The following is a 21,009-nucleotide window of genomic DNA, read 5'->3' on the forward strand; positions in this document are numbered from 1 at the left end:
CGCAACTGCATGCAACCCAACGCAACTTAGCGCAACTTAACGCAACCCAACGCAACTGCATCCAACCCAACGCAACTTAACGCAACCCAACGCAACTGCATGCAGCCCAACGCAACTCAACGCAACTGCACGCAACTGAACGTAACTAACGCAACTCAGCGTAAGTTAATGCTCTCAGTTCAATTAAATGCAACCAAACGCAATTCCATGCAACTTATTGCAACTCAACGCAACCCAGTATAACTCAACGTAACTCACCGTAAGTTGCGACTCAACGTAAGTCAATGCAATCCAGCGCAACTCAGCAACTTAACGCAGATGGAAATGAATGCATGAAACTCTGAAACTTATTCTTTCGAGGGACTTAAACACGCAAAAAAACTGAGAAAAACCAAAGGCAAACTAAGAAACCTAAGAGCATAAGAAACCTAAGAAACCTAAGAAGAACCCTAAGAAATTAAAGAAACCTAAGCAACCTAAGAAACCTAAGAAAACCTAACAAACCTAAGAAATCTAAGAAATCTAAGAAACCTAAGAAACCTAAGAACCCTAAGAAACCTAAGAAAACCTAAGAACCCTAAGAAACCTAAGAAACCTAAAAAACCGAGAAATTAAAAAAATTTTACAAATTGTTGTAATAGCATTCAAAGATTAGTTCCGTCAAATACGTGACTTCGTACAGTTTCCAGAGCTTTCTACTCAAACAATTTCTTGCAGCATGTGAGCTAAGCTGACCTGCGGCAAGAATAATCCGCAAGATGTGTTTAACTGCATGGTATTGCGTTTAGTCACGCTAGGTTGCTTTGTGTTACGTTGATTATTTAACTGCATGTAGTATGTAAGGTTGAGCTGCATTCAACTATATGAAGATACATGAAATTAAGTAGAGTTGCGCTGGGTTGCATGCGATTGCGTTACGCTTCGTGGAGTTGCGTTGGGTTGCATGCAGTTACGTTGGGTTGCATGCAGTTGCGTTGGGTTGCATGCAGTTGCGTTGGGCTGCATGCAGTTGCGTTGGGTTGCGTGCAGTTGCGTTGGGTGGCATGCAGTTACGTTGTGTTGCATGCAGTTGCGTTGGGCTGCATGCAGTTGCGTTGGGTTGCGTGCAGTTGCGTTGGGTGGCGGTTGCGTTGGGTTACGTTGGGTTGCATAGGTATTATTTTTAACAGTATTATTTTTTTGGATATTTGCGAGGGAAAACAACTCAAATAAGTCTTCTTTGATCAAAGATGTTTGAACTGTAAAGCATTGCTCTACATAGGCTTCAAGTCACTATTACTAAATTTTGTTGTGAAATGAAATAGTTCATTATACATAAGAGAATCATTGACTCAATCATACTAAAATAATTATACAAAAGCAGAGTGGCTAGATACAGAGTTACCATTGTCGGTCTTGATGACTCGACAGTAAATACGCTGCGAGACAGCGGTACGTTAGCACAGCTAACACAGAGAAGTGAAGTTCCGATTGCGACGGTTGTAAAATCCAAAATTTCGTTATGGCTTATTAGTACCGGAAGCTGACGCTTTCTGTCATCGCGACAACAAACGAGCAATTATGGATCGTACCGCAATGTGCGATAATCTTTATCGTGTATGCACGGATTTTAACATTTCTATGCAAAATGCTTTGGTTGTCAGCGTGAATGAAAACGCTCCTTACAGTTACGAATCGCCATTTGGATCTTTTTGTTTTTGCGGACTTTCTGTATCTTTATTGAAGACAATCGTCGCTGATATGGGTGTCCAGTAAGGATAAGTAGCATATTCACGACATTTTAGCACAGACCTACTGTAATAATGGTAAAATAGTGCCGCCTTGACAATATCATGTAATACAGAAAATTACTTTTGTATTAGACGCTTGATGTTTCTTTGTGAATAATAAGTAAATATCATAGGTACAGCAGCACCTTGTGCATGACAATCGTTTTCATGTTGTTAGAGTTGCCTGCTCATTTAGGAAGCGATAGACAAACGTTTTGATTACAGTAAATTATTTTGACTCGCTTGTTATTGCATATGCGCAGTAATTAAACGCACTCGTTTCTTATAGGTTTTTATTTTTGCCTGACCGACGCCCTGTGTTTTATTTACCCTCGCCGCGCGGGTCTCCTGAAGATGTCCAACTCAAGCTCGCTAACGTCAGTATTTGTCCGTTAAGCATGACCAATTACCGTATTATGCAGTACGACATGACCCCATTATTTTACACCCGAACCTATCAGCTGGGTGTTCATAAATCACATGTCCAAGAGGATACGATGGCATCCGTGCTAAGCGGCGTTGCAGATAGTTTCGAAGTCAATGTCTTGGTGGGAACCATCGTGCTGACGTTGTGGGTTGTGGTTATTCTCTGGGGCATTTATACACTGGAGTACTACATAAAACATAAACAAAAGGCAGTTTACGGTTACCACGGTAGTTCCACTAGTCCGTCCGGGATCCTGGTATCAGTCGGCCGGAAAGCTTTCCTGCGCATAAACTGGCATGTGTCGCACAATATGGGTAAGTCGAATTCAGACCGAAAATAAATTACGGCAGTTTATGGCCATATTACAGGCAACTTGCCGTGGACTTCTTATTCTTGTTTAATGATTACATGGCTCTTCTGGCTGTTAATCATCACAACCATCGTCACCACCTCTTTAACTGCCAGTCTAAGTATGACCTTTTCGACACTGCCTTTTAACTCGCCCAGCAGTTTTCTTCAGTCCGATTACAATATTGTATCGCGATCAACCGACATCTTTGATGCCGGTTCGTTGACGTCACTGAAATCCAAACGCTTGGAATTTAATACAACACAGGATGAAGTGCTGATGGATATTATGGTCAACCGTTCGGCCAGCCTCAAGGGAGCAGTTGTTTGCACCAATGCCGACAATGCCGCATGTAGCAACCGGGGTATTGTGTCAGCATTCGATCTGGGGTTACTGCGGTGGATAACCGTGTTCCAATTGACAAGCCACCACCCGTTAACGGATTCCATATTAATGCGGTAAAGTAGACCGTAATCGATTGATAAAGACTCAATATTCACTGGTTTAATATCGGTGTTCTGATCATTTAGAATGACTAAGTTGGCGCAAGGCGGAGTACCCCGACATTTAATGGATATTCACAGACTTATGACGTATAGTGACAAACAAGCGGTGCACCATCTGCTCTTCAGAGCCCGCAGACCAAAAAAAGACCAAACCTTCGTGTTCGCGCTGCCAAGACTGACCGGCGTGTTTGACCTGTATTTTTGCTTCAGTGCGTTTTCAGTTATTGTATTTTTATATGAGACTTTCCATAAATCAGCTAAAATAAAGCCACTGTAAGTTCTGCATACAAAACGCTTTTTAGGTTCGGCTGGGGAACCTAGTGACAGGTTTATCAGATACAGTTGCAAGTGTGTATGATCCAGATTTTGGGTTTTCATGATCTTATTTTTTCTGTATCGGACTGTACCGGACTACAATATGCAAGCAGTAGCAAAAGGCTAAAAAATTGCTGCATACTGTTCTCTAATACTGCAGAATTTAACAAACGGTCCGAATGTATTTTAGGGCAGTGACAAGGCAATTTTAATAACATATGCTCAGAACCTCAAATGGTCAAATTTTCATATCTCTATCATTAAGTACATGTACATGGGATACGTACTCCGCGGTACAAATTTACAAACCTCCGTTGCTGAAAGCTTTGTAATGCTCTCCTAAATCCTGTGTTTGCTCCGTTTCATTGTTGTACGGGCACTGTGGGAAGAAGATTGTTGTTGATGCTTGGCAAATAACTATTTTGAGGTGAAAACACGATCTCACTATTATAACAGGGAGTAACGTCAAATGTCGACGTCAGACCGACCGCACTCAAATTATAGATTTAACCGATGCAGTTCTTTTCGGCAGGTTTCCCGCAGCGACGCCATTTTTAATTTTTCCGTCTTTTAGTGCCACTTGTTATGAAGTATGTACGCAATATCGAAAAGGGTACGTCCATTTTGAAATGTGCACACCAGTACGACGAACAGCTACTAGAACTCACAAAGCTGAGTCTTTGATCTCTTAACGATGATGGACTCGCAATGTAACGAACGGTACCGAGTTTGCTCCGATTATCCTGCCGCTAACGGGATAATGCCAAAGGGTGTTCTGATCGTTAGCGTCAACGAGAACGCCCCGTATAGTTACAGGGTTCCATCTGACCGACTGGACCAAATATGCTTCTGTGGATTATCCGTATCACTCGTGGACCACATTGCTTCCGGTTTAGGACTGAAGTAAGCGCATTTATTTCATAATCGCCAGCGTACCATCCTTAGCCTTAGATTTTCTTTGACAACGTCAATTTGTAAACTCCGCGCTCGTTTATAAATTACAATATGCCATAGTGTCTGAAATGTAGTACTAGTAGTATACTGTGCGCTGGCCATGGTACTGGGAGCATGCTTCCAGCGTTTACAGTGCGTGCAATGTCAAGTAGTAACTATTAATGCGTAAATAATCATCCTGGCATTATTCCGATATGACATAAAACTTTAAATTTTCTGACAGTAACTGTTAATTCGTTTCTATTGTCGCCCAGAATAGCGCTCGTTCCGGATCGGCATCCACAGCAGTACAACACGTCCATGTTTGGCGCCCCAGTGGATGTACAAATGGGTTTGGCGGATATCAGCTTGTGTCCGCTTAGCATGACATTGGCCCGCATGGTTGATTTCGATATGCCCCAGCTGTTTGCTACACGCACCTACCAAGTGGGCATACATAACTCTCATATAACCAAAGGAGGAACAGTGCCCATTTTGAGCGGCCTAACCAAGACGTTCGTTACGGACGTGTGGATTGCAACGGGATTAATAACCGTGCTCGTTGGCTTCGCACTGCTCTGTGCCAATGTTTATTCGATGAAACTCAAAATGGGAGTTTTATTTCGTAGGACTAAGCGAAACCGGTTAATTTTGTGGATGGGAACAGTAAGAACGTTCTGGGAGCTTTTGGCAATTTCACTAGAACAAGGTGCGCAATCAAAAAATTCCTGTTTTAAATTTCTGCCGCGCTTGACTTACTTTTCATCTATGTAGCGGAATTTCAACGGCTCAGAAAGGTCGCAACGTATACCATATTACGACTGTTGTGGCTACCGTGGACATTAGTGATATTCTCTTTAATCCGAACTTACCTGACAGCTGATCTCAGCACCAGCTTCGACACATTGCCCTTTAACTCACCACTCGGTCTCCTTCACTCCGACTACCTGTTGTACTCTCGACCGCAAAACGACTTGTTCGAAGGACCCTATCTTTCGGTGGCCAAGTCAAAAATCCGTGAATTCGACACCAGCAACTCTGATGAGATTCTTCAGACCATCGCGGCCAGCACATCCAACGCTGCGCCTGTTGCCGTTATGTGTACATTTGCCGATAATGCCGGGTGCAGTAATAAGGGATTGATTTCCGCGTTCGATTTACGGATTTATCGTTGGGTGTCTGTGATGCAGTTACGGCGGAACAGCACATTTGCTAACATGTTCAGCATGAGGTATGTACTGTATGGTGGTCGTACGTATCGTGTTGACTGTTGAGTGATATGTGTTGGACTTCTAAGGAATCGCTGTATTGCTTCAGAATGCTAAGGTCAGCGCAAACCGGTATTCAAGTGCATCTGTTGGATATTCATCGAATGATGTCTTATAAGGACCAAGTCGCCGGTCGCAGTTCTCAGGGACAGCGGGAGATTGTAAAAGAAAGCCACACCCATCCCTTGAGTTTCCGTAGACTGAATATGGTATTTTACATAACAAGCGGAATGTACGTCTTTTCGGTTTTAAGTTTTGCGAGTGAAAAATTCAGCAAAACCTTTCAGAAACGAAAATCAACTGTCGCAGTGGCGCAGCAAGAAAACTTGTCAAACGATCACAAACTGCAAGCAGATACTGTTATTGTTAAACGTTAAAGGACAATAAAACCTCCAATTCTCGATCCAAGTTCTAATATGAACTAGTACTGGCGAGTGTCGAGTAAGAGTCTTCAGGGATCAGTAAACAGTAAAATCGCCTCTTGCGGTTGATGATTCTACATCGATTCCAATAAACGTTTTCCTGCGCTCGATAAATTCGTTACGGATTGTACACTGCAAATCTGGATTGGCGAGAACTTCCAATACCGTCATGGCCATAACGAGTCCGGCACGTCGGGTACACTGGTGCGCAAATGGTGTACCAGCAAGTGCTTGGAATTCTTTTGTGTGGACCATTACCGTTTCGCCTGCGGCGATGCGGCATAAAGCACATTGCAATTGGATGTTTTAAATCGTCGCTAACCTACCAATAGCAAAAGCTGGATGAATGCTGGGAACAACTGCTGATACATCTCCCATATCGGTCGATCCGTAACACGGCCGAGAAGGACGATAGTCCATTCCTACAAAAGAGCCTTATTACAGATTTTGCGGAGTAAAACCGTTTCCAGTGCGACTGGACCGCAAATGATAACAAAATAGGGACGCGTGGTAAATAGCCTACCAAGGTCAAGGTCACCAGACTCACCACCCTCATAGTCTACAGAAGTTAAAGTTTCTAAAGTTAACAGTCATTAGACAAAGCGCCCTTTGCGTTTCAGTTTTTGCTATAGTACTTCCTATCGTATTTAAAAAAGTACCGTTTTTTACGGCGTAATGTTTGTAAAGAGATAGCATGGTCTTGTTCAACATCAGCGCTCCACAAGCAGGATCTTTCGCCTCAGTTTGGAAGCGGCATCCTACGACAATGATGTTACAAAACAGTAGCACCAGACTATCTTAAGTAGGAGTATCTTTCAGTACTTAAGTATCTTAAGCACCTTAAGTGTTTTGATTCCTAAAATGTTTTTACGAACCGGTAGCAGTGGCAGCTGCTGCAAAACACGCCATCACCTGCTTCTGCAGCGTCTTCATGTCAACCGTCGTAGGTGCCCGGAGAAAGTAGCTGCACTTCGTATAGTCTGGAATAATATTGGGCTTGGCGCCCCCGTCAACGACATTGACGTGCACCTGGTTGCCCGCTCGCAGACGCTGCCGTAGCATAGAAATATTGTTGTAGGCAGCCACTGCGGCGTCTAGTGCATTGATGCCTTCCCACGGCCCACAGGATGCATGAGCTGCCTTTCCAAAAAACTCTACTTCTAACTGAAGAATTAAGAAGGTTCAAGTTAAGACTATGCTGTAGCCATTCTCGTTTCTATTGTTCCTGAGTCACGACACATGTGAAGTTATTATGAAGGAAACAAACAATGCTACTGCGGTTTTTACCCGATTGACAGCGAGTGTTTCCATTTCCAGGATGTCAATGGGACTCGGATGTGCCATCAAAGCGAAATCCACATTGCTGAACGCTCCGGCATCGATAAGTTTAGACTTTCCACTGAATATTTCTTCGGCCGGGGTCCCCATGCAGACAACCTGAATAGCACTCCACTGTTAAAATTATCTATAGACTAACTTTTCGCTTTGATTTTTTAAATTGTGCCTACCCGTCCTTGGATATCAGAGTTTTCCAGCACATGACGCACTCCTAAAAATGCAGCTAGCCCGGCTTCGGTAATGAGGTTATGGCCACATGCGTGTCCGATCTCCGGCAATGCATCGTATTCCAGCAGCACTGCAACGGTTGCGTGCACTTTGCCGTCGAATTTCGCCGTTTGAAATTCCGCTAAGAACGAGGTTTCTAGGTTGCAGTAGTTTCGGGTTACCGCGTAGCCTTCTTGTTCTAGGAAAACGGTGATCGTTTTAGCTGCGTAGAACTCTTCAAAAGCCACTTCCGGATGGTTCCAAATGGCAAGACTTATGTCGTCTAATGAAGCCGACTTATCCTCAATAAACGCCTTAACAACTGACTCATATGGCGCGCTCGCAGAATACGCTGTAGAGACAGGAGAGTCTAATTGGAGAGAAACGTCTGCCGGCATTTCATAATATATTTTTTTTCTCCGTGGAAAAAAAATTTTCATGTGCAGATATTTATACTGTGCATGTAAAATCAGCGAAAGAAGTTACGAATCTAAAACTGTTGAGAACAATCTTGAAAGACACATGCAGCCTGACTGATAACTGAGTATTACCGTGTTGCTGCTGCAAATGTTTTGATGTTCTGCAAATTTTATCTCTTCATGTACGGAAATTTCCTAGTCGCAAACTTTAATGCTCTACGGCCACTATTAGATGCGTTGATTGCTGTATGTGTTCAAATTGTTCTGTTATTCTACTGTAGTGCTGCATTTGTGCCAAACCATAGAGTAGGTATTCAGACTAAACCAGTCAATGTTCTGTACCAAAGGTGCCGGTTTCGAAAATGATGCGCGATAAGAACTGACTGGCGCACGTGGCGGCGAATAATGCCAGCCTATTGTGTGCTATATAAGGACACGCATTAATGCTACCTGCTTACATAAATCGGTATCTTATTCCTTAACCGCCGTTTACGGATAACAAGAGCTGGTGCACTAACAATGATGTTGCGTATCGACTATCGATCATCAATGTACCATAATTATCATGGTACAACCGCGGATAAGTATAAGCAACGGCGACTACTTAGGGAAAAAGCCCTTCGTGTCATAGGTTGTCAATGAGTAAAAAGCCCAAAACCCACATTGGTCGTTCTCTCGTTTAATCGGAAAGTAGCAAGGAGCGGCTTTATGGATACGATGGAGTCAGTGTGGATGTGCGTCAGCGGCGAATAGTCTTTGAGTGGATCAGAGAGTACAAACCTCGTAGATCGGCTAAAAGATGGGTCGACAACAAAGGATCCAAGACCGCTTGCAGCGTCCATAAAATATCCAGACATTCACTCAGTTCATCTGGGGGTTTAAAATCTTGCAGGGTGAATGAAATCATCTGCAACACTTCGTAAGGTGTCCATGTAATCAGCAGGCTGGATGTCAGAAGCGTTAAAGTGACAAATGCCTGAGCACTCAGATTGCGCTCTTTGGCTCTGACGTCGGCACTGGTAATGGCAACACCGCTGCCACGCTTTAAAATGGGAAAAACAACATAATGATGACACAAATGCATTAGCGCATTTTCCCTAAGAGGTTCTAGTAGAAACTAAAAACACGGAATGAGTGAATAACATTAATGAGCACTCTGCAGTTGACTACAGAAATAAATAAGGCATACGCTCATGATCATAGATTCGTGTTAATAAATATCTGTAGATATACCGTATGTATAAATAATAAAGGCATAATCAAGAATTTATTGCTATAGTAATCATGAAAATTTATTGTTGTATGACATGCAGAGGCCATTTAGCTTGCTAGACACTGATAATTTGTTGTCAATAGTTGGGGTATTTTGACGCCGAATTTTTGTCTAAACTTACAGCAACGTCGTTAGCGGTCGGTCGGTGAACTTTACTAGACGGAAGACCCGATACAGTTCGTCCAGCCTGCTTGACCTTAAGGCGTTGTCTGTGCTTATATCCAATGAATCCGTATGATACTCCAACAAAAGCAATCGGCGCAAGGTAGACACAAATCTGCAAAAGCATCACCCAGCTTCTTTGGGGATCCACATTTAACTCACACTCTAGTTTTTCCAAGGAGTCTCGATAGAAAATCGAATCCATTACGATCCCGGGTACGCTCCACATATGAACATAAACCAGCGCACCAACACAGAGAATAACAGCAATTTTAACCGTGTGGAGTCTTCGGTAACTATAGGGATAGATCACCGCCCATAACCGGTTGACGGTGATTAGTACGTGGGCGTGCATTGCCCAGGCGGTGATGACATAGTTACAATACAGGAAAAGGTCACATGCTGCGCTGCCAATTATCCACCGGTCACACGAAAGACCGAACAATAGATCCAAAGGATTTTCGACTACAGCAAAGGTCACGTTTGCTAGGAGGAGGTTGGCGATGTAAATATTAAAGGAAGCGTTGACTCGTCCGCGGCATAGAAGGCTGACTAAACCGGCTGTGTTTAGAACAACAATAAAACTCATAAAGCATAATTCAATCAGAACCAGCGGATCGCGCCAATTCCCGTAATTATTGCACACTGGATCCACGGTTTCATTCAACGATGCTGAAACATTTAGATCAACTGTATCATTTAAAAAAATAGAGCTGTTTAGATCAACTGTATCGTTCAACAAATTAGAAAGGTAGGATAAGATAGTCACGTCCATAGCTCTTTCTTTTGAGAACGCTCAACTTGGACAGGGGGAAAAATTGTTAGCATACCCGTGATTAAATATTCCACTATAGGTCTCCCATACATCTGTACCTTTAATGCGCTACTTTCAGCGATCCGACCTGACGTCAGGATACACTCTTGTCGCCAAAGAACCTTGTAAAGAAACAGCACACACACACACCGGCTATTTGTAGTTCTAGCACACAGTCCTTGCGGAACTCCTAGTGCGGATGTGTATGTATATCTATATACGGTAGAAGTGTAGCGCAGAAATACCACGCACTTTGAATTGCAATATGATCCTAATGGTCAAATTCTTTGCTTTTTGCCCGGAGACGGTCATGTACCTTACCCTTTATTGCCATTATAGGGACACCAACAATGGGATAGGTATATGTACAACATAAAGCACTCCATTATGAATACACTGCATTCCAAAACTGTAAGAACAAATGTCACTTTCTTGTTAACGTTTAGCAATAACAAATACAGTGTACACTGTTCATGTAGATCTAGATAGATCATAGATATATAAAACACGATAATATTGCGACCCTACTGTTTACCAAATTTTAGCTAATATGGGTTCGCAAATATCTTCTGGCTCCCACTTCTTGCTCGATATTAACGACTCAAAAGCTATCAATGCATTTAAAAAAGCACATCAGCCTGTCAAATATACACTCGTTACAAATGCACAGTACATGAACAGCTGTACTTGTACGTGTTTGTCCCGCACTGGAAGCAAATGCCATGGAAAGAGGTTGGTGGTTCTGTTGATTCACCGGTGCATTGGAAATTATCTTAGAGACTCTATCGTTACTGTTCATTGTCAGCTTGAAATGCCCAAAATGAATAGTGATTGGGTACTTGGGCTTTTTGAATTTCATACCGAGGGTGAGCTGTTCCATTTTACTCAAACAGTTTTAACAGCCAAATGCAACAGTGTGTCTGTAACATATATTTATCGTTACTTGGTTGCGCACAAAAGATACGTAAGAACCGTTAATTTCAAGTTTCTTTTGAAAACAGGAGATGGATTAATTTATGGGAGCATTCAAAGAAGCCCTCCCGCCATGTTTTGCAAATCAATATTTAATTATCTAATAATCAAACGAACTTCTGAGTTCTCCATGGAATTTGTTTTAATAAATGGTAAGCATGGAATTTGTTTTAATATAAATAAAGCATGGAATTTGTTTTAATAAATGGTAAAATCGCCTTTCGCACTGGAAGTTTCTACATCGACTCCCACGAATGTTTTGCGACGCTCGGTGAATTCCTGGCGAACGCTGAGTTGCATATCGGGATTAGCGAGTAGCTCCAGTACAGTCATAGCCAGTGCCAGACCGGCACGACGAGCGCACCTGTGCGCTTCCAACGTCCCGGCTATGGCTTGAAACTCTCGTGTATGAATCATTATTGGGGCACCTATAATAAACCATATATAGATGCTGCATGATGAAAACTGCAAAACTAATGTAAACAACCGTCTGACCAATCGCATAGGCTGGGTGAATACTGGGAATTAGTGTTGACACATTTCCCATGTCGGTTGAACCGTAACTTGGCCGAGCCGGTGGGAAAGACATTCCTGCAAAGTTGCAAAGAAGAACAAACTGTTCAACAAATATTATGAGATTTCTGGGGTCAATATTTTTTACAGAATGTTACTGTTATGCCAAAATTTTCATACCATCACAAGTAACCTGCCAAATCTACCGCTTATAAATTAAAAGTTTGTTTTAAAAACTAACAGTATCCTGTCGGTATCGCTACAGTAAATAGTGTTCTGCCATGCACCATTGTGTACAACATTGTTCGCGACATTGCGGCGACCGTTCTTTGACACTTTGATGCAGCTCACAAAGTGATGAATATTGGCAGTTGGCACTACTTGTTTCAGTTTTAATTTTTGACTTTTATTCGAAGCAGTAGCAGTTTGCTTGCCGCTTTTTTTCACAAAAACCAATAAAAAGGAAACTTAGGACATTTTAAAACCTTTGCAGCTCTTTGTGATAGTTTCGATTTAATTAGCTAGCTGCGAGCGTACCATGTTTCTGACCATAGTGTTTGTAAACGGACAGCATAGTTTTGTTGATCATCAGTGCCCCACACGCCGGTTCCTTGAATTCTGCTTGTAAGCGGCATCCTAAATTCGTACGACAGGAATTCAGTCTATCGACATGTTCTGGCTGGGTTTGTCCCCATCTAACCTGTGGCAGTGGCAGCCGCTGTAAAACAAGCCATTACGTTCTTCTGCAGCGTCTTCATGTCGTTGGTCGTGGGCGCACGGAGCAGGTAGGAGCATTTGGTGTATTCTGGAATAATGTTGGGTTTGGCGCCTCCGTCCACTATCGTGACGTGGATCTGATTGCCCACTTTAAGACGCTGTCGCAACATGGCAATGTTGTTGTATGCTGTTACCGCGGCATCCAGGGCGTTAACGCCTTCCCAGGGTCCGCAGGATGCGTGAGCTGCTTTGCCGAAAAATTCTACTTCCAGCTGAGAGAAAAACCCGTGATAGCTTTAGAAAGTTTAACAGTTTTATTGTTTAAAGTTAACAAGACCCCAAAACGTCTTCAGTTTCGAAGCTAAGTGGATTTTGAATTATGATATCGGTATACTCTGGTAATCGCTAAAATGTCTAACTCCACGATGTCCACCGGAGCCGGATGCGCCATCAATGCGAAATCCACATTCTGGAATGCACCGGCATCGATCAATTTGACCTTTCCCGCGCCTCCTTCCTCAGCTGGGCAACCAATACACACGACCTGCGGAATCATGTCCAATATTATATAAGCCACAAAAGTACAGTAAGTAAAAGTGAAGTGTACCCGGCCTTGTAAATCGGAACCCTTCAGGGCATGACACACGCCTAAAAAAGCTGCCAGTCCGGTTTCCGTGATCAGGTTGTGTCCACATGCGTGCCCGATCTCCGGTAACGCGTCGTATTCTAACAGCACCGCAACCGTTGCATGCCGTTCGGCATCGAATTGTCTTGTTTGGAATTCAGCCAAAAACGACGTCTCAAGATTGCCATAGTTGCGTATCACGGGATAACCGTTGCTCTCCAAGTACGCCGTAATGATCTTGACGGCCTGGAATTCCTGATACGACAGTTCCGGATTATTCCAGATGGACTGACTTAGCTCCTCTAGTGACTCTGACTTGTCCTGAATCAGCGATGCCACAGAAAGCTCGTATGGCGCGCTTTTCGAAAATCGGGATAGCTGGGCGTTAAGTGAATTTAGATGGTCGGCGGACATTTCAGTTGCGTTAAGTGAGCAAAACTTTTACTAATATACTACAAATGTGCTGTTAACGCACAAAGTAAACATCCGAAGTGATTTCTGGTGATATAATTTTATGGGTGCATAAAACTGCAAAAGCGGTGTAAAAGAAAGAAAACATACGAAAGGAAAATGCATTTGACATCCTGTTTAAGTGCTGGACCTAATCTTGTAGTATTTGCGCTGATTGCGAGAGACATACTCGAAAGTCGAAACTGTATATCAAGTTTCGTTGCTACCACCACAATTATCTTATCGGCTCTACAGTATAACCATCTTCGTATCTTATCCGAGGGTTCGTCAAGCAGGCACCAAGTTCGAAAGTGCACGAACCATTTGCAATCAGTAGTTTGCAGCGAGAAGGGATATTACGGTCCAATCCATGACAATTATTTTATGTAAATGTGTCATGACAGGCATCTGAATAGCTTTTGCTGCGGTCGACAATCTCTTGGATAAAGACTGCAGAAGATATTAAAAGCGTGCACACCTTCGAAAAATAAAATTATGATCAGTGATACAAAAATTATGATGGCATCATGATCAGTGATATAAAAATTGATAAGAATGCCATATAACAAACACGATTAGTAAAACTAAGTAAATTTACCCTGGCCAAAAGGGCGCGCGAGTACTGTACCATACCACCGCCCTTATAACATGTAGGGTTCGTTTTTGCAGTTAGCTCTATGTTGTTCAACATATCCATCAGATAGTTCCATTCCTAAAGGCAAAATTATTAAAGGACATACTCTCCCGTTTGAAGTATTAAGTACTCGTACTGCACCTGTGCACTTTGCATGTTTTCTGTAGCATCCATTCGGATCTTCGTACCAATTTGAATTTGGAGACGGTATATTAACAAACGAAATTCGTCAGCCTAATAGTAACAAGATTGTCAAGAGAATTCGGGGCAAATCCGTAAAACTATCTTGCCTTTTCAGAACCAGCCACCAGCGGAACCGCAAAGAGCACAGGAATACTGAAAAATAGGATCAAGCTTCCATAAGCAAAAACGTTACCCAGGACGCTGGTCGAAGAGTCAATGGTTATTAAGGCGATAAATGAGCAACACAATGCCAAATTAAATCCCGAGATGCTCCATAACACCCAACCGTAAGTACCATTTACCGACTGTATAAATGCAACCAATTCCTCTTGAAAAGCCCGAAAACCCTTTACAACCTCAATAATGTCTTTCAAGAAAAAGTGTTCTTCGTTTATTTGTGCACAAAGTGCGTTCCGGTTCACTGCAACATTTGCGCACGAATCCCGTAATACCAAAGCACTCATGATAACACAGATATGCATCTGCTGCACCAAATAATACGGTACGGTACATAATATTATCCAGATTAGGACACCCAGGACAGCGCTGGCGTACAGAGGTAGGGGATAATATGCGCCATGGAAATCACTGCCGTACCATGCCGGATCATGGTCCATGTAGTCTCGCCATTCAAAATATTCCCACACAATCGTTGTACATAAACTCAAAAAGGAGAAAATACCGGCAATCATTTGGTGCTGGTTCCACCTTTCTGCTTTGATACCAGCCGACTCAGCCAGTTTACGTAATGCAACCGCCGTGCGCCGCCAGGAAGACCGTTGCGTTAGGAAGATAAGTGTTACTACGGGTGGCTGCAGTGCGAATGTCGCGTTCCAGATGACACTGTCTTATGGGTGTCGATCGCCATGTACAGCGCCATCTCCAAGCCGGCATGTAGAAACCCGCCCACGACAAATGCAGCACCGATGGAGGAAACAGTGAATGATAGGCATTTCGATTTGGATAAGGATGAAAAAATAGATTCGGGTGGCAAGAAACCGGCGAGAGCCAACAGTTTTTCTGGTAGAAAATGGGACATAATGTTACTGCTCTCAGACGATGATGAAGAAGCGATCGCAGAAATCAAAATATATGTGATAAAGGAGTGCTTACATTGTCATTATAATGTGGGAACGCTGTACTATATATGTATTGCGCAAACGATTCGGGTGAATGATTGCTGAAATCACTACTGTACTAGTTGTAATACGCAACATCATCGAATTGAATAATTACTTAAAATCATCCGATATCGGTACGAGTGTTGGTTTACAGCTTTACGGAATACCGTAGTATGCACGAAACGTTTTGTGCAAGCAGGAAGTGCAGTCCTTTGCAATTAAAACTTCATCTTCAAAATATCCTTTGCTATCGAACTTTGCCGGTAACGAAATTTGCTCACAACGTCTTCTTGGTAAGATCCACAATGTCACAGCATGTTGTTCTTTGTGTGTGATGTGTCTAATGGGAATCACCAAGTCTAATAGGACGATCTAACATACAGGCATATAACAGCTGTCAAAATGCGTTTGCTGCAGACCGAGTCCTCTTAATCAAACTCCATCTGGAGCGTAGGGATGCGAAATAGTTAGCATCTCACGAGGATTCAGTTCAACCGAACACTCATCGCTTTTGTTTGCGCAAGGCAGAAACAGAGTGCCAAGCAACTACACCTTGTTGCATGTTGACAACTACATAAGCGGTTCCAGATAATTATATCAATGCGTATACTGCCGTATGGATAACATTCAGACGCACATGGAAGCCGATTGTGGGGAATACTATCGTATATGCAATCATCTTGCCAATGGAGTTGTGGCTGATCATGAGCTGGATGATGTTCTAACGGTCAGCGTCAATGAAAACGCCCCTTATAGCTACGAATCACCGCCGGGGTCGCTGTGTTTCTGCGGTTTCGCCATTACTGTCTTAAAGGATCTAGCGTCTGAAGTCGGTCTAAGGTAATGCAGCTGTTGCTGAGGCGCCACTGATATGTTATTACTTGTGCGGGTTATTTACCTGCTTACTAACTTTCTGTCCAGTGAAACGCAGTACTGTTTGTCTCCTAGGCTATTCCTGATACCTGATCGAAACCGACCAGAATTTAACACCTCTGAAATCGGTGCGCCTGTCGACGTGGCACAAGGACGTGCCGATATTAGTGTTTGTCCGTTCACATTCCCGTACGATAGTGATTGCAGAAAATTGATCAATTTTAGGCTAATTTATACTAAATTTTACGCATTTTCGAGTGTGGAATTTGTGTAGTGAGTTGGTCTCCTAAAATTGCAGCGGAAGTATCGCAAAAGTGCATTTTAGGGACTTTCGGGATATTTTTCAGGGATGAAATGCGGAAACTTTGCACTCTATATGTGGCTCATATGCGCAATAAAGTTAGTTCTTATTGCATAGGTACTGCATATCAAGCATTCCTACGGTGTACCCCGCACCATCATAAAGCCGTGAAAAAAGTGCTATATTTTATTGGTTTCAAACTAACCGTACAGCTTCGAAAATTCTAACGCGAGAACAGATATTTCGGAAATCCAAGGTGTACAGCGACCTTCTACCACAAAGTTACAAATGCAGAAAAAACATTCATAATACAGAACGCTAATTTCTTAAATAATTTTAGTAATAATGTTTACAAACATAACCACGGATATCCAAGTCAATTCACTAGAATTTTCACGAAATCATTCGAGACTGTTCGCGAGCGTCGAATCGCCGTCCATGTGCAAATTCACAGGAAAAGAATCCTGAAGCTTGTTCGAGTTGTAGTTGACTGCACGTCTGTCCATAGGATTTCCCACAATATCTACAACAAACAGATCGTGAACGGTATTGATTAAAAAAAATCTTTCCTAAAAACGGAATTTTCACATTTCAAGAAGATCAATTGTCGTAAAAATCTGGAATTCCAAATTTTACCTTTAAATAAATCGCAGTGGTGATTGGTGACGGCGTTTTGCTGTTCGCGCTTAAAACGTGAGAAATCAAGCATGCATTAAAAATAAATGTTATTTTTGTAACCTCGTTTTAGCTTCAGTTATGCAACGACAGAAAACTTATGATAACTGCTTTCTTTATTTAAAACCGATTTCCATAGAAATACAAGTGCGCATACCTCAAGTTGTTCCACTTTTAATCATCTCTAAAAGTTATGGATATCCAAGACCTGCAGCATGCAGCAAGGTTAACAAAACTGAGCAAGTCACCGCGCGCCTACTATTTATTCGTCATTGAAATTTGTGGATTTCCAAAATTTATATTTTTAAAATACCTTAACTAAGACGCTGTTTCTCGTTTGAGAGCAGACAGACTGTTGCGGCCACAAGAAACGGCAGCAATGCGTTGAAGCCCAGGCGTTTTGCTATTGCTGGCATTAGCAAAACTGGCGCCACCTACGACAAGTCGGAAACTATTTTTGAAAACAAACGTTGCAGATCCCGTATTATAATGAAAACAAACGTTGCTGATTCCAACACGCCTCTAAATACAACTGTTTTTAATGGCTCAAATGACTTACCAATAATGGACGCTTCTTTATCACGGTGCGCAGTGGAAAGGCTTGGAAATCCACGTTGTCGCAAGAATCTGCAAATTATCACGTTCAAAGTCAGCCACTGTTTGCTTTGCTGTCTAGTGTCTACTAAAATACCGTTTTCAAATTCCACCGTTTTAAATGGAAATCCTTGATCAAATCTTCTAATCATTTCCGAAAACTATAAATATGGCAGAAGCAACTAAAACAGTCCAACTACTGACTTCGTCTTACTAGACTGATCGACTAACTTCAACTTGCAACGGCAAGCTGCTATTTCACTGGCAATGAACTGAATGAACGAGCTGAAACCGCTCGGCCAATCAAAAAGCAGGGGATGGTGTCCGCTATAAATGCCAATTTCTTATTGATTTTGAATTTTATTTTGAAAAATTTGCTTTATTAACAATTGTTTTTGCCAAAACTTATAACAAAAATTTATTTTTAAACTTTGAAAATTAAATTAAAATTTCCAGTAAGTATTAGACTTAGGTAGTAATAGATATTACTGTCAGTTTTACCTGATGGTACTTCGTCCCTATTAAAGCAAATCGAGTCAACGATTCAATGTAGCTCATGGAAATCCAAGTCTCCAATGTTTCATCGCGATTGAATGATTGTCAAGTGCAGCAACATAAATTCCAAGCCATGGGGAGACGAAAGAAGGAATGATGGTGCTGGGAAAGGCTCGTCATGGTGCTCGCGCGCAAACTTGAACGCGCGTGTATGCGTCTGCCCGTGACAACTACGACTGCCAGCTGGCCAGGGCGCTTTGATTCCATAACAATCTTTGCAGTTCGTGAATTCTCCATAACGGTTTTTTAGAGAACCCCTAATATTATAAATATGACCCGGAAACGGTTTTTGTATTAAAAAAACCCGGAAATCCAAGAATATTAGATAAATTCTACAGGACAATAAAAATGCAGAAAACCTCCTGCAAGTTATCAGTTGTAAAATGGCATTTTGCAGAACTCAAAATTTTACTTGCGGATTCAATGTGGGCATACTGCTGTCGCCACAGGGCGGACGCAATGCTTTTGTGCGGGATTGAGCCCGCTGCGTATTTTGGAATACGATGTCATCCCCCTGCATTTTATGCGTAAATACCATGTCGGGGTACACAAGTTTCATATTGTACATAGTGATGCGGTCTCGGTTTTGGAGGGTTTGGCCTACAGCTTTTCTCTGTCCACCTGGATGGGAATTGGGATAATATCTATGCTATTCTATGTTATGCTTTCTGGGGATAAATTTCTGACTTACCGTACTAGGCGGAGTTCTTCATTCTGCTACAAAATATTGGTGTCATGCAGCGAAGCGCTGTATGACCTTTTCTGTGTTGCCTTTAGTGGAGGTATATAACAAAATTAATACATTTTTGTTAAATTTTACTTCTTGTATTATGCATGACCAGATAGGCAGTTGCAACTGCTTTGCACTGTACAATGCATATTTGCTAAATACCTTTTTGCGCTTCATAGATTTCCATATGACCGGGACTACTGTCCTAACATATCGCATTCTGCAGCTGATTTATGTGCCATGGACTATGCTCATGTTTGCCATCATAACAACATCATTAACCGCAACACTCAGCGTCAGTACATTTACGTTTCCCTTCCGTAGAGCAGAAGAAATGTTTCATTCGGACTTCAAGTTGCTCGCTCGCGAACAGCCACCGGATCAATCCTCCGAAAGTATCATCGCGGAAACATGGAGAGATAAGACTGTTTTTATACCATACTCTCTCCCCGATTCCACCTTAATAAACGGTGCTATCAACACGTCCCAGCAAACGGCAATACTGTGCCCATTTGATGAAATTCCAACTTGCACCAACAACGGCATCGTTCCGGTGTTCTCATGGGGCGTCTCGCGCTGGGTCTCAATACTCCAGAGCAAGAAGGATCAACCGTTCATGGGAGGGATGAAGCAGAAGTAGGAAGCATTATTTAAAAAAAGAGTTAAAATTTTATACAATCTGTTTTATGCGGCTGTAACTTATTCCATGCTTCTTATAAGAATCATTCGCTATATGAGCAGGCACCACAATCTACTACCACAGGATTTATTTTCAAAGTTTATTAATGTAATGTTTGTGCCATGTTTACCGGCGAGTCCTTGCGCTCTCCCGCCAAAAATTTAAAGCACGCACGCCTTTTTAAAACTAATAAAACACAAGACTGATTGCCTCTATTAAGAGCATTATAAGCATTATTAGTATTAGCTGCCTACAGCATTATTAGCCTATAACTTTCTACTTATTATCCTGAGCATACTGCATACGTAGCTTTCTTTTGTATCATTCGCATTTTTGCAGTTGAATGTTATTTTTAGGATGCTAATGCTGCTGCAAACCGGAATTCCAAAGCATCTAATGGAAATTCACAAGATTTTTACATATAAGAATAAAGTCAATGCGCAATCGTTAAGCTTTGCGGGGGCTTCGGTACATCTAAGGAGCGTGTTTGCCGAGCGTCCTCTGACGGTGCGAAAACTGGAAAAGACATGGACAGGTTTTCTTTTTTTAATCTCTCTAACTGTAATAATATTTCTGTTTGAAGTTTGCCTAAAATATTACATATTTCAAGTATACTCGCATCAAAACTGACTTGCCAATTAACACCTGCACCCTTGATTTACCATTGCTTAATTATCATTTCCGTTAATTTATGGTATGCATAGATACCTTATAGTACTTTGTATACAAAAGACTGTACTTATTAAGTGCAAAAGCTTAAAATTTCAAACTCAGTATTAAAGATCCGAAAGTTATCAGCATCTTCAAATATTATTGTTGCCTAAACGCACTAATACGGTAAAATGCACCGATGAATATTAGTGTGCCCCGTAGAGACTGCCATCAGTGCCATGATGTTTAATTAACAACGTCAGCCCCGCTTCATGCACTGAGTCAACCGAAGGCATGGTGAAAACAAACTTTAAAATAATTCCACAAAAAAGCAAACAAAGTGTATTAAAAAAGCAAACGCAACGAACAAAGTGTATTAAAGTATTATTGATCCACACGGTTTTTCAACATTAAGTTTTAAGATGTTTTTTGTGCAACGCCAGCAGCTATAAACTTTTGTCGCATGTTGGCTTTACCATGTCTCTTTCTTTCCTACCCGAAAAAATTTTAGCTACCGTAGGATTTCTACCGCTT

General features: G+C 42.0%; 5 protein-coding genes and 1 long non-coding RNA gene across 8 annotated transcripts; 2 read left to right on the plus strand and 4 right to left on the minus strand.

The window, feature by feature from the left end:
- The first annotated feature begins 1,709 nt into the window (after positions 1-1,709).
- On the plus strand, positions 1,710-4,934 carry LOC129600119 (uncharacterized). The gene is made up of 6 exons (XM_055498522.1): positions 1,710-1,805; positions 2,059-2,510; positions 2,565-3,003; positions 3,076-3,260; positions 4,544-4,860; positions 4,929-4,934. The coding sequence occupies exons 2-6, from the start codon at positions 2,168-2,170 to the stop codon at positions 4,932-4,934; spliced, it is 1,290 nt and encodes a 429-aa protein (XP_055354497.1). The 5' UTR covers positions 1,710-1,805; positions 2,059-2,167.
- Positions 4,935-5,671: 737 nt separating this feature from the next.
- On the minus strand, positions 5,672-8,425 carry LOC129600131 (xaa-Arg dipeptidase-like). Its single transcript, XM_055498535.1, has 6 exons — positions 7,498-8,425; positions 7,277-7,426; positions 6,865-7,153; positions 6,649-6,747; positions 6,316-6,411; positions 5,672-6,255 (listed from the first exon to the last, which is right to left on the minus strand). The coding sequence occupies exons 1-6, from the start codon at positions 7,972-7,974 to the stop codon at positions 6,026-6,028; spliced, it is 1,341 nt and encodes a 446-aa protein (XP_055354510.1). The 5' UTR covers positions 7,975-8,425; the 3' UTR covers positions 5,672-6,025.
- A 6-nt stretch (positions 8,426-8,431) lies between these two features.
- On the minus strand, positions 8,432-10,187 carry LOC129600136 (alpha-1A adrenergic receptor-like). Its single transcript, XM_055498546.1, has 2 exons — positions 9,348-10,187; positions 8,432-8,995 (listed from the first exon to the last, which is right to left on the minus strand). Exons 1-2 carry the CDS (start codon positions 10,161-10,163, stop codon positions 8,693-8,695), a joined length of 1,119 nt encoding a protein of 372 aa, XP_055354521.1. The 5' UTR covers positions 10,164-10,187; the 3' UTR covers positions 8,432-8,692.
- A 938-nt stretch (positions 10,188-11,125) lies between these two features.
- LOC129600133 (peptidase M20 domain-containing protein 2-like) lies at positions 11,126-14,349 on the minus strand. The gene is made up of 8 exons (XM_055498539.1): positions 14,255-14,349; positions 14,078-14,191; positions 13,012-13,957; positions 12,799-12,948; positions 12,388-12,676; positions 12,225-12,323; positions 11,670-11,765; positions 11,126-11,602 (listed from the first exon to the last, which is right to left on the minus strand). Exons 3-8 carry the CDS (start codon positions 13,441-13,443, stop codon positions 11,373-11,375), a joined length of 1,296 nt encoding a protein of 431 aa, XP_055354514.1. The 5' UTR covers positions 13,444-13,957; positions 14,078-14,191; positions 14,255-14,349; the 3' UTR covers positions 11,126-11,372.
- A 1,276-nt stretch (positions 14,350-15,625) lies between these two features.
- On the plus strand, positions 15,626-20,618 carry LOC129600130 (uncharacterized). Of its 2 annotated transcripts, XM_055498533.1 has the most exons (5): positions 15,626-16,257; positions 16,366-16,479; positions 18,896-19,197; positions 19,325-19,781; positions 20,181-20,618. In XM_055498533.1, the coding sequence occupies exons 1-5, from the start codon at positions 16,034-16,036 to the stop codon at positions 20,452-20,454; spliced, it is 1,371 nt and encodes a 456-aa protein (XP_055354508.1). In that variant the 5' UTR covers positions 15,626-16,033; the 3' UTR covers positions 20,455-20,618. The 2 variants fall into 2 exon arrangements, with proteins under 2 accessions (XP_055354508.1, XP_055354509.1); XM_055498534.1 differs by lacking the exon at positions 18,896-19,197 and having other exon boundaries at positions 16,366-16,418.
- On the minus strand, positions 16,806-18,170 carry LOC129600142 (uncharacterized). 2 transcript variants are annotated; one of them, XR_008692022.1, is made up of 6 exons: positions 17,958-18,170; positions 17,826-17,893; positions 17,580-17,700; positions 17,424-17,474; positions 17,228-17,276; positions 16,806-17,114 (listed from the first exon to the last, which is right to left on the minus strand). It is a non-coding gene; the product is annotated as an uncharacterized LOC129600142 (long non-coding RNA). The 2 variants fall into 2 exon arrangements; XR_008692023.1 differs by lacking the exon at positions 17,228-17,276 and having other exon boundaries at positions 17,958-18,169.
- Positions 20,619-21,009: the final 391 nt, after the last annotated feature.

This window comes from Paramacrobiotus metropolitanus, unplaced genomic scaffold (assembly GCF_019649055.1).
Source record: "Paramacrobiotus metropolitanus isolate TYO unplaced genomic scaffold, Prichtersi_v1.0 Parri_scaffold0000164, whole genome shotgun sequence".
NCBI classification, from domain to species: domain Eukaryota; kingdom Metazoa; phylum Tardigrada; class Eutardigrada; order Parachela; family Macrobiotidae; genus Paramacrobiotus; species Paramacrobiotus metropolitanus.

Bases quoted from the DNA above. Each gene is read 5' to 3' on its own strand.
- LOC129600119 (XM_055498522.1), top strand. From the start codon at position 2,168: ATGACCAATTACCGTATTATGCAGTACGACATGACCCCATTATTTTAC. The intron at 2,511-2,564 runs GTAAGTCGAATT...GCCATATTACAG, and splicing joins GCATGTGTCGCACAATATGG to GCAACTTGCCGTGGACTTCT. The intron at 3,261-4,543 runs GTGCGTTTTCAG...ATTTTCTGACAG, and splicing joins TGACCTGTATTTTTGCTTCA to TAACTGTTAATTCGTTTCTA.
- LOC129600131 (XM_055498535.1), bottom strand. From the start codon at position 7,974: ATGAAAATTTTTTTTCCACGGAGAAAAAAAATATATTATGAAATGCCG. The intron at 7,427-7,497 runs GTAGGCACAATT...AGTGCTATTCAG, and splicing joins ACTCTGATATCCAAGGACGG to GTTGTCTGCATGGGGACCCC. The intron at 6,256-6,315 runs GTAGGTTAGCGA...GCATCGCCGCAG, and splicing joins TCATCCAGCTTTTGCTATTG to GCGAAACGGTAATGGTCCAC.
- LOC129600136 (XM_055498546.1), bottom strand. From the start codon at position 10,163: ATGGACGTGACTATCTTATCCTACCTTTCTAATTTGTTGAACGATACA. The intron at 8,996-9,347 runs GTAAGTTTAGAC...CCCATTTTAAAG, and splicing joins CGACCGCTAACGACGTTGCT to CGTGGCAGCGGTGTTGCCAT.
- LOC129600133 (XM_055498539.1), bottom strand. From the start codon at position 13,443: ATGTCCGCCGACCATCTAAATTCACTTAACGCCCAGCTATCCCGATTT. The intron at 12,949-13,011 runs GTACACTTCACT...ATGATTCCGCAG, and splicing joins GTTCCGATTTACAAGGCCGG to GTCGTGTGTATTGGTTGCCC. The intron at 12,324-12,387 runs GTTAGATGGGGA...GTACGAATTTAG, and splicing joins AGCGGCTGCCACTGCCACAG to GATGCCGCTTACAAGCAGAA.
- LOC129600130 (XM_055498533.1), top strand. From the start codon at position 16,034: ATGGATAACATTCAGACGCACATGGAAGCCGATTGTGGGGAATACTAT. The intron at 16,480-18,895 runs GTACGATAGTGA...TGCGGGATTGAG, and splicing joins GTTTGTCCGTTCACATTCCC to CCCGCTGCGTATTTTGGAAT. The intron at 19,782-20,180 runs GTAGGAAGCATT...TGTTATTTTTAG, and splicing joins ATGGGAGGGATGAAGCAGAA to GATGCTAATGCTGCTGCAAA.